We start from the raw sequence: 12,899 nt of genomic DNA on the forward strand, positions 1-12,899 counted from the left end.
GGGGCAGGCTGAGCCATCGTAGCGCAACCATCCTTGTGCCACTTGCCTGCGGTGACATTCCCGGAGCACAGCCGTGCTGGTGGTGACACCGAGTGCCCCCTGGCCCTCTTGGTGACCCTGCACACAGGCCCTGTCCCACACCAGCACCAGCCAGTGCTAAATATGGAAAGGATGCAGCAAGGCAGGCGGTTCGCAGAGGGTCTCCACAGCTCCACTTGCAGCAAGACACCCTCTCCTTAAAAATGCACCATCTCATGCAGGGCGTCAGCCCCCAGCCCTGTTCCCAGATCCCCAGTTTTTAGGAGGTGTGTGTGGGCACATGTGGATGTGAGGGGAGCACAGCTGGCCCAAACAGCCTTTTCCCACCCAGTTGGTGCCTGGCCAGACTGGTCCCCGAGCAGGCAGAGCTGCCACCGTGCACAAACACAAACCTCTCCCCGTGCACGATCCTGCCCAGCCACGGGCGCATCCTTCAGCCCCCAGAGCTCCCGAGAAAACCATGGGATGGGGATAGCCCTGAGGATGCTGGGCTGCCTCTCCCACATCCCCAGTGCCCCCGGTGACACCCACCTCTGCTCCAGGTCTGCGACAGGCGGTGGTGGAGGCTCCGGCCGCTGCTCTTGGCGACGAGCTGGGCCAGGTCCTCGAAGTTGAGGATGAACATGATGACGACGCCTTCCTCGTTCTTCACCGGCACCACGTCCACCAGGCAGCGGAAACACGAGGCTGCCGAGCAGAGACAGGCTCAGGAGGGGCTGCACGGGGGTTTCTGCCCACCCACCCACCCACTGCCCCAGCACAAAACACTTTTGGCAGAAGAGTGTTTTTTAAGCCCTTCGATGGGTGTAATCCCTGCTGGTGGGGAGTGGAGGATTTGGAAGATGATCTGAGCCCTGGGAAAGGGCCATATCCCTGAAGCATCTCAGCTCACACTGATCACATCTCTTTTTTCTGTTCCAGACAGTCATTTATATTAATGTACTTGTGAGCAGCAATTAAAGAGTGAGTAATTAAGAACTCAGGAAGTCCCAGGTAGTGGTTTAACCTCATTAAGCATCCTGCTTGTAATCATGCCACAGCTAATTGCCCTGCAATCATCAGGCAATTTTTGGGGACTGGATGAAGGCAGTGGGGGTGGGCCTGACCTCGTGTCCCATCCCAACCCTGGGCAGCAGGATGGGGTGGGATCAGTGTGATGGTCCCCAAGGACATCCCCTGGTCAGGCACAGCCTTGTCTCATTCCTGCTGTGAGGAAACTGAGGCACAAGGGGCACAAGGCTCAGTGTCCTGAGAGCAATGGAGACTGCAAGGAGGATCCCAAACAGGGCACGAGGCCTTAAGGATTTTCCTGTTGGATGCCAGCTCAACTCCATGGCTCTGCTTGCATTGCAGTCAGGCACCAACGTGCAATTAGGGGCACCTGAAAATACCCACAGGTCTTTCCCAAAGCGCAAACGAAGGATACAATGGAGCTCCCACCTCCTTTGCCAGTTTTATTACCCTAAAATCCTTCAAAACCCCTACCCAAGGGTATAATCACTTGAGCTGTCTCCTGTTGCTTTGACAGTGGTGGGAGCAGGACCCCCTCAGCCACAGCCCCTCTGGCAAACGCCCTGAACATTCCCAGGCTCTGATCCCAAAACCCCCAGAGATGACAGAGCACCCAGGTACCGCTCTGGCCGGTTTGGAGCTGAGCCACCTCCTCCCACGGCAGTTTTTGCCCCGTGCAGATCCCTGCCCTGGCCTTTCCCCCTCGAGCCACCTCCTCCCACGGCAGTTTTTGCCCCGTGCAGATCCCTGCCCTGGCCTTTCCCCCTCGCTCTGCTCACCAGGGATTAGCGGCTCGGGCAGGGATGTGCTGCCGCCCGATCCAGAGCTCTCCCGCTCCGGCCATGGCCCCGCTCCAGCCGGGAGGGGGATGTCGGCCTTTGTGCGTATAATTTTAAGGAGCTCAGGGCCTCCCGTAATCAGGAGCAGATGGCCGGCATCGGGCAACTTCAAAATCTGCCGTGACGTCAGGGATGTGCACATCCACGGGCACACGCGCGGGCACAAGAGCGGGCAAGAAACGGATCCGGGGAAATCTGTTTAAAGAGCCCGGCGGCCCGGGATTATTCCTTTCTTCCTTTCTTTATTTCGTCGTCGTTCCCCACAAGGAGAGGGAAATCCACTTAAACGTGTGAGCTGGGCAGGAGGGAGGGGTTTCTGGCAGACAGAGCTGTTGGGAAGGGCCGCCCGGGCTCGCTGTCGGTCACCTGTGTGCGGCGCCACGGCGGGCGGGGAGAAAGGAGCCCTTTTCCCTCCCTTTGCCAGGATTTTTGGGGATCTGAGGATAAGGGATGTCCTGTAGGTGATGCTGAGTGGGTGAGGTATCCCCTGGGATGTTAAGGGGGCGCATGCCCTGCAGGATGAGGTGGTGCCATCCCTGGGATGCTGCAGCTCTGCCTGTGCCAGTGTTGGTGCGTGCAGGGGTGTGCACAGGTGAACCCTCTCACCTGTGCTCATGATGCCCTGTGGCACTGGATACTTTCTCCTTTGGTGTGTTAGGAAATGAGGTGTTTTTTTCCCCACAGGTGGTTTTGAAGCATCGCCAACTTCCTGGAACCCTCGTGGTTCATTGGTGTGGGCAGCCATCAGCTCCGTGCTTCCCCAGAGCGCCAGGAATCCTGATCCAGAAGGCCTGATCCTGACTCAGGTGCTCTGCCCTCCTGCATCCCTTCACTGCTTCACTTTTCCTTCCTAAGCTCCTCTGTGGCAGTGGGAGGGGATGGTGCTGAGCTGTTCTCATGGGGGCTGGATCCTGGCAGGCCCTGTGTGGCGTGGGAAGGGTTAATCCCATGGCCAATGCTGAACAGCTGAAAACTGGGCCCAGTTACATCCAGTTGGAGGAATAGTAGGAGCAGCTGGGAGGTGGTTGGGGCTGGGTTTGAGAGGCAGCTGGTGCCTGGTTTGATCCTACAAATCTGGGAGGTGCTGAGCCTGAGCAGCCCTGGCCAATGTTGCTGTGAGCCCCTCGCTGATCCCTTATTAAATTAAATAAAATAGACTATTTCTGTTGGAAGGGACCTACAGTGATCATCCAGTCCAACTGCCTGGCCAATTCAGGGCTGAACAAAATTAATTGGGTGTGAGACCCTCCAAACCCAGGGGAATCACCCCAAAACCAGCCCTGCGTGCCAGGAACTCAGTGTCTTGCTCAGGCCCACATCGAATAGCATGGATGGCATCAAGGGAATGATGGAGCATCAGTGCCAGGGGTGGAAGCAGTGTGTCCTCTTAAGGCTGGCCCAAAGGTAGGGCAGCACCCCAGCATCTGGGGTCTCTGGGCAGCTGTGATTTGGGGTACCCCCAGCTCTGTGGAGAGGCTGCAGCTGGCAGACCCCTGGCACCCTCTGCCCTGACTCGGTTTCCCTGTGGTGAACCAGCCTGGGCTCTGCTGAATGCTGAGCCTCCCCTCCCGTCCTCCCAAAAACCAGGCACCCCAGACCTGCTGCGGCACCGGTGGGCAGAGCCAGCCCCGGGAGGGACCCCAGCCCCGGGAGGGACCCCAGCCCTGGGAGGGACCCCAGCCCCCGGAGGGACCCCAGCCCTGGGAGAGACCTCAGCCCTGGGAGGGACCCCAGCCCCCGGAGGGACCCCTGCCCTGGGAGGAACCCCAGCCCCTGGAGGGACCCCAGCCCCACACTCCCACCCTCGTTCCTCGATCGACTGTCCCCATCCATCTGCCTGTCTCTTCCCCTCAGCTGTTCAGCTAATCTGTCTCCATCCATCTAATTTTATCCAGCCGCCAAATGATCTCCTGGAGGAGCCCCGGGGGCATTCACAACCTGCCTGTGCTCCGTGGCCACCTCCGGGGGGGTGTCTGTGCCAGCCGGGGGTGAAACCCAGAGTGGGCGTTGCGGGACGGGCTCGGCACGGGAGATAAGACTTGGGTGGTGGTTTGGAGGGTCCCACAGCCAACGTGGTGGGTCTGCACGGGCTGGGAAAACCACTTCATCCCTTAAAGCCCTGGGTTTGATCTTCCCAGCACCCAGCCCACCTCCCCCGAGCCGGGCGAGCGCTCGGAGGTCTGCGCTTCCCGACCCACCGTGTGTCCCCTGACCTTGATGAAAGCGAGCACTTATCATTATAACATTAAAAATGTCATCGTTGGGGGCCCTCCCTCCCCGTCCCTCTTTATCCCCCTCAGCCGCCGGTGGTTAATGCCTTTGTCGGTATCATCGGTATTAAACTAATCAACGGGACACGGGGGTTTCCGAGAGCTGGACACAAACCAGTATTGTTATGAATATTAAAAAAGCAGGCTATTAATCTGCCCTCCGAGCTCTTACCCAGGCCTGCCCTGCCCTCCCCCCGGCCGGGAGATTTAATCTGCGGGGTCTCATGGCAGAGTGGCTAAATCTATAGTGGTATTATATAAAGGAGCAGAGGAGAGGGGCCAGGAAGGGCACGGAGGGGATGGGGACAGGGATGGGGGCAGAGCTGTGCTCCGGGGCTGGCTAGCACGCCCAGGGAGATGCTTGGAGGGCCGGGCTGTGCTCCCGTCCTGGGATAAATCAGTGTCAGGGCTGGGGGGAACTTCAAAGGGAAGCGCAGATTGCTGGGAGGCCCTAAAGCAAATCCCTGAGGTGGGATGGAAAATAATGGAGGTGGGGGCTGAGCCGGTGGGAGATGGGTCACTCTTGGGGTCCAGGGTGAGCCCCCACACCTGGGTGTGCACCCCCCTGTGCGGGGAGGGGATGTGCACCACAGGGTCTGCACTGGCCCCTCATCCCACACCCAGACAGGGCATTGGGAGACTGAAACCCTCTGGGACACCAGAGCAGGGAAAATGACCTTATTAAGTAACGTCAGGGGGGTGGAGGTTCCCTGTGTGCGGCGAGGAAGGGCAGGGATTCCTGCACTGACAGGACTCGCTGGCTGGAAGCAGCACTGGAGGAGGAAAACCAGGAGTGTCAGGGGGGTGAGGGTACCCACCAACAACCATGGGAAGGATCCAGGCCCAGCCAGGTGGTTTGGGTGCAGGTGGAAGGATGCTCTGATCCCCAGGAGACAAAAGGGGTCCTGGATCAATACAGGGGTTTGACAAAACGCAGCTTAACCCCCTCTACAAGCCAAGTGAGTGGCCACATCCAGGCCCTCAGTCCTTCCCCTGCTAAATCCCTGCTGGCTGCAGGAATTAGTCCAGCTTAGAGCAGGGCTCTGTGGCCAAAGCTGCAGCACTGACAGCATTTCCTGGGGCTGTCCAGCCATCCCAAGGGCCCTCTCTCTACAGGACATGGGGACACCTCCCACTGGGGATACAATAGTTGGTGAGGATGATGATGGAGTGCTTGGGGTGGGAACTGGGGGCTCTGCCAGGGGAAGGATTTCAGGAAAAAGCCTCCTGGGCAGCATCCCTGGGGGAGCTGGGGATGCTCTGGACCTGCCCCTCCATTCATGGGACATCAGGTTCAAGCAAAAAGCATCTGAGGAGCAGCAGAGGATGGAAAATGTGTCTCTTCCAGCTTGTGCCCTAGTCACACTGTCCCCAGGGCAAAGGAGTGGCATTATTGCCCCAGGGCAACAAGAGTGGCTGGAGCTGCAGCACAGCCATGCTGAGGATGGAGGAATTGGCTCCTCAGAGCAGGATCTCCAGGACCAGTGTTTGCCATTGTGAGGCGGGATGTTTACAAGTCCCCATCTGGATTTGGGCCATGGTGTCTGTCCCTTTTTGAGGTCACAGCCTGACCCTTAAAGGAACACAAAGCAAACAGCCCCAGCTTGGTGTAAACTGCAGGGGTTTGCACAAGCCAAGAGCTCAAGTTGGGGTTGGGGTTTGTCAGCTGGCTGTGCTTCCCTGCTCCTCCACCACCCAGGAATTCCCATCTGTCCTGCCTTGTCCACCCCGTGGTGCAGCAGCAGAGGCTCCCTAGGGATGCCAGCACCAAATCCTACCCCTGACAGTGCCAGGATCCAGCAGCTGCTGGTGGGATTTGTCCTCCTGCTCCCAGTGCATCCACTGGGTACGTCACATGTTGCTGTTTACAGAGCTGTACAGAGGAACCCTGGCTGGATCCATCCCCCCTACCTCAGCCAGGCTTCCTGGCAGCAGCTGCTGGAGAGGTGATTGCTGTGCCATGGATGTGCCCTGGGCTGGGAACACGTCACATGAGTCCCCTGTCCTCTCTGGGTGCAGTGACACCCCCCAATCCATGCCTGCCTGGCTGCCTGCTTGGAATCCCCATGGGGAGCTGTGGAGGGACATGCTGGGTGACAGGGGGGACCCCAGTCACTCTGCAGCCTCTCTGCTCCTGGAGCCCCTGGGGAGAAATCCCGGGTTATGCACCAGTGTAACGAGTTTGCCAGCCTGATGCCAGCCCCTCATCCCCATTCCCAGAGGCCTGATACAAACTGCTCCTGCTGGAGGGGACAAGCAGTGGGCTCTGCCCGGGAGGGGACAGGATGGAGGGGCTGGGGCTGCCCCACCAGCTGCTCTGGCTGTCTCAGCCACATCTCCCCTTTCATATTCATCAGCATCACATTCATGCAGATTAACTGGAGCGGGTGCCACCAGCTGCTGCTGCTCAGGCCATGCCAGCACCGTGGTGCCCAGGACCTGTGGCCACTGGCACCGCTCTGGGGACCCTGGGAGCTCTTGCCAGTGGCTTTGCCCCAAAGCACATCCCCCCTGGGTGGAAAAACCCCAGCCCTGGGAGCTCTTGCCAGTGGCTTTGCCCCAAAGCACATCCCCCCTGGGTGGAAAAACCCCAGCCCTGGGTGCAGCTTGGCTCCACCAGCCCTTCAGCATCACCCCCAGGGGATGCTGGAGGGGTTTCAGCTCCCCCTGGCCTCAGGGGCAGTGTGTCCCCAGGGCTGGCAGCTGTGGCTGCTCCTCGTCGTGGCGGGAGCTGATCCCGTGCTGACCCCCCTGTCTGGGGCAGCCCCAGCTGTGGAGCATCTTGTAAGGAAATTAACTTTCCACTGATCTCTCAGCTTTGAGCTGGGGATTAGAGCCCACACGCACTGCAGACAGGCTCTCCCCTTTTTCCAAGGCCTTTTTGGGGCTGCTGTGGCAGGGAGGGACAGCTACCCTGGCCGGGCTGGGCCCACCTTCCCTAACTGGTACTTGGTTCTTGGCTCCATTTCGTCTGCCCAGAGCTGGGCTTGCTGCTGGCACCCCTGGATCTTTTGGTTCTGTTTATAATTAGCTGACAACAGCACGGGCATCCAGATGGGGCCCGGGCAGCCAGGCTGTCCCCGGGGACACACATCACCCCATGGCTCAGCATCCTCCTGTCCATGGGCAGACCCACCTGCCCGGGCACCCCCTTCCCACCTCCCTCCATCCATCCATCCCTCCCTCCATCCATCCACCCATCCCACCCCGGCCCTGCGGCGGGGGGGCTCCGAAGGGCAGCTCTGGGATACAGTTTCGCCTCTGTCAACCAGAAAAGCGAGGAAACAACCCCGGGAGCCGCAGAGCCGGGAGTACCGCAGTAATAAACAGCAGGTCGAGGCTGGAGATTGGTGCTGCCGGTATGAAAAGGAGGACAGGCGGGTTCGGAGCCTCCGCCGGCTAATTAAGCAGCAGCTCCTATAATGCAAAGGCCTTTTCTTTGCCGATAAGACCCATTTATAATGGGCTGAGCGGTTGCAGGCTGAGTGCTGGGGGGAAACAATTGGAAAGCATATTGCTGGTGGGGCCAGGTTTTAAAAATAGACATGAAGGGTTTGCTTCTGGGCTTTTTCCCCCCCCACCACTCTTTTTTAATAAAAAAGAGAAGAAAGCAGCTCGGAGCTCCAATGAGAGTTCCCCATGGCCTAGAGGAAGAGCAGGGCTCCGAGGACAGCACCGAGCATCCCGTGAGCCCATCAGGAATGCTTCAAAGTGGGGAGGATGCTGATGGATCAGGCTCGCAGCCAAGTAGTCCCCGGGGATGGATGGGGAAACTATCCCGAGGGAGGGAGGGGAACAGGGCTGCACACGCTGTCCTTGCCACGGCCACGCGCTGGCGCTGGGGTGGGAGCAGGGGGACAGCATGTGCCTCTCCTCTGTGTGCCTCTCCTCTGTGTGCCTCCCGGGCCGTGCTGGGCTCCAGCCAGGCCCTGAAACCGCAGCGGCCGAGGGGGGACTCGCACCCAGCCCTGGCACCGCTCCCGGCCCCGCTCCGCCCAGGAATGGCCCTGCAGGAAGAGCCTCGACCGAGTGGCCTCATCCCGACACCGCGCAGGGTCCGGCCCTGCCGGGATAACACAGGGGTGCTGCCAGCGGATAACTCCGGGCTTGATACACTGGCACCTGGATGCCAGCCCGGGAGATAGGGTCTGGGAGGGAGGCCAGGACACACGGGTCCCAGCCCCCAAGATAGGGTGCTGGGCCGGGAGCCAGGGCTCCTGCCTGCTCCTTCCCCTTGCTTGCAGTTGGTTCTCCTCTGGGAGCTGCCGGCAGGGCGGTGCAGCCCCGTGCTCAGGGCCAACCCCCCATCAATACGATCTGGAGCGACGGGAAAGCTCCACAGGTTAAAAAAAAAGGGAAACACTTCATATTTTTAACCTCCCGTGAGCTCCCGACCTGCGTTCCCCCGCCCCTGGGAGCCCTGGCCACTGCTGTTTTGCAGCATCAAGCACTAAATATTTATTTAACTTCCTGCCGTATTAGAACTAATCACTCGTATTTTCCATCAAAGCTTCATTTTCATCTTAACGTAATTCCATCTGTGCACGCACAGCCGCATCCTGCTCGCTGGAAAGGCAGCTCCCAGGCCGTCGGCCGCACCGGCTCTCGGCAGAGATGGGGGTTCTGCCTCATCTCATCTTGGAGCACAGACTGGGAAACCCATGTCCCTGCCTGGCTCCTCCATGGGCTTCCCACGGGATCCTCATTCGTGATCCAGGGATCCCTCGAGCAACGCCATTCCTTGCCCCGGGAGCTCTGAGCCACCACCAAGGGCTTGAAAACAGCCTGACTCCCAAATAACCTGGCAATGTCATCCATCACTCAAGGTCCCAATGCCCACAGCGCTCCATCACGGCAGAGATGGCTCCATCCCACCATGGATTCGCCCTCAGCAAAGCCCTGAGTCTGAGTGCAATCCCGGTAGCACCAGACCCCATTTGCCTCCCACCACCGGCTTCCGACAGTCCAAAATCCAGGGCAGGCGACACCTCCCACCGCCGGATCACCCCGAAGAGCGACTCTTACTGTCTTTGCGGTAGTAGAGGATCTCGAGCTTGCACTCCTCGGAGCCGAGCAGGGCCTGGGTGAGCTGGGCGATGGAGCTCTTGGTGGTGTCGGGGCCGGTGAGGAAGTCGCAGGTGCAGGGGCGCTGCATCACCTCCACGCGGGAGTACCCGAACATCTCGCAGAAGCCGTCGTTGCAGTAGATGATGGCACAGTTCTCCATCTGGGCGTTGGCGATGAGGAACTTGCGGTCTGCGGGGAGGCAGGAGAGCACGAGGCTTAGGGGGGGTTGGTGGGGACCCACAGGGACTGGGGACAGCCTGGGAGGATGGGGGGGTGTGCTTGGGATTTTTGATGCCACCCACCGTGGGGCTTGTGCAGGGCCAGGCTCCCCAGGGACACCGGTGACAGGTCTGGGGGGAGGATGGCTGACGTCATCCCACACCACCCCGGGTGCTGCTCAGCTCTTGAGAGAGAGAAAACGTCCCCAGTTTCCTGTGAGTTGGTGACTGTGGGGACAGGGGGGCCCATGGGGGGGGTTCCCAGTAGAAGCAGTTTTTGCTGGCGTTGGCCAATCCATGCAGCCTTGACATCTCACCACTTGCGTGTGGGGACTCTCTGCTGTCTAAAACATGGGCAATCTGTCCCTGACCAGCGCTGCAGCCTCGGTCCCTTCCCAGGAGCTTATCAGGGACCTGAGTTATCTCAGAGACTTTCCACCCTTGCTCAGATTTGACTGAAGTCAGGCAAGGGGCAAGAGGAGGAGTGAGTGTGAGGCTTGGCTCATGGGAAGCTGGGTGAGACCCATCACTAATAATTCTCCTAATGTGAAATCCAGACCCTGCTGGTCTGCATGGCCCCTGTGCTCAAAAAGAAAAGGGTTCAGGTGAATAAGAGGGGAAACTGAGGCAGGGAGTGGTGCTGCCCCATCCCCTCCTGGTGCTGCAGCCACCTGGGCTGGGCTGGGGCCGGACTCGCTGTCGTGCCAGGGTGTGTGGCAGTGCTGCACAGCCCACGTCATCCAGCCCATATGGAGCCACTTCCATCCTTATCCTGCGGGAGACCCAGCCTAGAGCTTTGATTTGGTTGGATTTTGGGGCTTTTTTTCCAAGGATATCGAGGGGTGCTGGGCTGGGAAGGACCCTCTCTGGGACAGGTTTGCTGGGGTGACAGGGGGCTGTGGATGCTGATCTGATAGATGCCATGCCCCCTCCCAGCAGCATCTCCCTCAATGTTTGGCATCAACTCTGGGCTGGAGCCAGAGGCAGGTCAGAGCAGAGGGTCCATTTGGAGGCTGCCTCCCAGTCCAGACCCCAATTAATCTCCTGGATTACCCAGGAATGGCATCTGCAGCCTGCATGTCCAGAGCCCTGCTGCACTCCAGCCTCACTGGGAATTTCACCCAAATGCAGGAGAAACCTCTGCACAGCTTTGGCACCCAGAGCTGGGACACAGTGGGGTGGGAGGACCCCTCTCAGGCACATCAGGGCTCTCCCTGATGTCACCTACAGAGTTGCAGCTCTGGAGGACACCTCCCAGTAAAACTGGTGTCCCCAGGGATGCTGCACAGGTCTCCTGCTTCATCCCACCCTGTGACAGCCCTTGGTCACCCTTTGTGGGGGGTTCCCACTCCAGCACCTTTCCCTTTCCCACACAGGGCTGACGCTGGCGCCGACGCTGCAAACAGCACAAACCACCACAGACAAATGTTTCCCAATTCCCTCTTCCCAATCCTTCTCTATCCAAATTCCTTTGCCAGCTGGAAGGTGCACAAGGAGGGGACCTTCCCCCAAAGCCTCACTCCTGGGGCATGCTCCCCACCTGTGAGGAACAGTTCCCCATCCAGTGTCAGCCCCATGGACCGGATCCAGGCTGGATCCAGGCTGGGCTGGCGCAGGACAGGATTTACGGGGCTGGCAGGGCGCCGGAGCAAGCTGAGCTCAGCTCAGGGATGTCACCAAGGCCGGGATGGGAAGGAGCTGCAGAGCCAGGTCTCCTTGGGGGTATTTTCACCCCCACTTTGCTCTCTGCCCTGCCCTCCCCTGAAGATTTGCCCTTGGTCCTGCAGGGGCTGTGCTTCCCTGACAAGGAAGCGCTGGGCCTCTCCAGCTCCCCTGGGGATTCACCAGGTGCCGCTGCACCCGTGGGAGCTGCAGTGGAGGGGGTGAGGGCACCCACAAGCAGGGAAGGACCCTCTGCCTGTGGCAGTGTCGGGTGTGCTGGTTTGGTGTCTCCCAACACCTGTCACAGCACGAAACTGCCGCGGGGGAGCGTGGGGTGATGTTTCGGCAGAACCCAGCCGGTGCCCGACATGGCTGGCAGGGAGCGGGCGGGGAGCGGGCAGGGATGAGGGGCCCTGGCTCCATCCCCACTGGCACACCTCGCCGCGTGCCCCCGCTGCTCCCCAGCCGCCGCTTCCCAGGGGGAACTGATAGGAACCAGGGACAGTTTTTCTCACTTTCCATCCCCAGGGTCACGTCAGTCACAGCTGGGGCAGGCAGCGCAGATCCGGCAGGGACGGCAGCGCCAGGGATATTTGCCCACCCGGGAAACTCAGACACGGGAGAAAACCCACAGTGAGCCGTGGCAGTGGGGGGTGCACAGCCCCAGCACCCCACGGCAGCCCCCCGAGCTCAGCTTCTGGAGGGACCCCAGTCCCTCGGTCCCCTCCCCTCATCCCCAGCAGTGTGGGGGGGACCCGGCCCCGTCGGGGTGCCCAGACAGCTCTGCCGCCGGCAGAGCCCCCGCGGCCCCCTCCCAGGCACACACAAACCCCAGCGCTCCCCGATGTGCACGGGCTCTTCGCCGTATCTGACACGAAAGCCAGCCCAAAAATTCATATAAAGGGATTACTCGGAGCAACAGCAAATGGCAACATTTCACCAGGGACGGCGGCCGCCGAGAGCGCGGAGTTGAAGGCAAACAGGCAGCGAGCCCGGCTGCGCTCGGGTACACCCTGTCCCCCTGCCCAGCCGGCCGGGACCCCCTCCCCGCCACCCCGGGGACCCCCTCCCATCCCGGGGGCTGCGGGGGTCGCGGTGTCCCCAGCTCCCGGGGGAACACCGGCGCCGGGATCGCTCGTCCCCCTGCGTCGCGCTGTCTATAAATACCCGCGGGGACACTGCCGGGCTGTCGCGCACCCCTCTCCCCGCTCCGGGAGGTCACAGGGGGCCCCTCCGTGCCCCCGGGGACACCCTCCCGCCTTCCCCCCCGTGTCTCCCCGCTGCGCTCCGAAGTTGGGGGGCCGCCCGGCCGCCGGGGGGGCGGGGGGGAAGCGGAGCGGGACCGGGGCGGGGGGGGTGTGCGGTACTCACTTTGTCCTTCAAATTTGCGGATGATGGTGTCCAGGTAGGTGTTTTGGGGGGCCACATGGCCCCGGCGCACCGGCATCGCTCCGCTGCGCTCTGCGCGCCCCCGGGAGCGGCGGAACTTGCCGCGGGCGCGGCGGGGAGCGCGGCCCGGCCCCGGGGCGGCTCGGCACGGCCCGGCACGGCGCGGCCCCGCTCCGCCTCACCCCAGGGCTGGCCGAGCTCTGGAGCCCAGCCGGCCCGGGGCTCCCATGCTCCCGGTGGCCGGAAGGGGGAACCCCTCCGCCCGCCCTGCCGCGCCCGGCCCCGGGCGGGGGCGGCCGGGGAGGATGAGGATGGGAGGGGGAAGCGGGGGGGAAGAAGGGGGAGGACCTGCCGGAGAGGGGGAGAAAATAATAGAATAAAATAATAAGAGTAGAAATCCCCCA

General features: G+C 61.0%; 1 protein-coding gene across 2 annotated transcripts in view; it reads right to left on the minus strand.

The window, feature by feature from the left end:
* KCNH6 (potassium voltage-gated channel subfamily H member 6) overlaps positions 1-12,843 on the minus strand; it is a 34,076-nt gene extending 21,233 nt beyond the window's left edge. For both annotated transcript variants that reach the window (XM_064636770.1, XM_064636769.1), the window contains exons 1-3: positions 12,478-12,843; positions 9,185-9,415; positions 571-726 (exon numbers count right to left, since the gene is read on the minus strand). In XM_064636770.1, coding sequence (XP_064492840.1) covers positions 571-726; positions 9,185-9,415; positions 12,478-12,553 — 463 coding nt within the window. In that variant the 5' untranslated portion in view covers positions 12,554-12,843. The remainder of the gene's footprint in view (positions 1-570; positions 727-9,184; positions 9,416-12,477) is intronic.
* Positions 12,844-12,899: the final 56 nt, after the last annotated feature.

Source organism: Pseudopipra pipra, chromosome 26 (assembly GCF_036250125.1).
Source record: "Pseudopipra pipra isolate bDixPip1 chromosome 26, bDixPip1.hap1, whole genome shotgun sequence".
NCBI classification, from domain to species: Eukaryota; Metazoa; Chordata; class Aves; order Passeriformes; family Pipridae; genus Pseudopipra; species Pseudopipra pipra.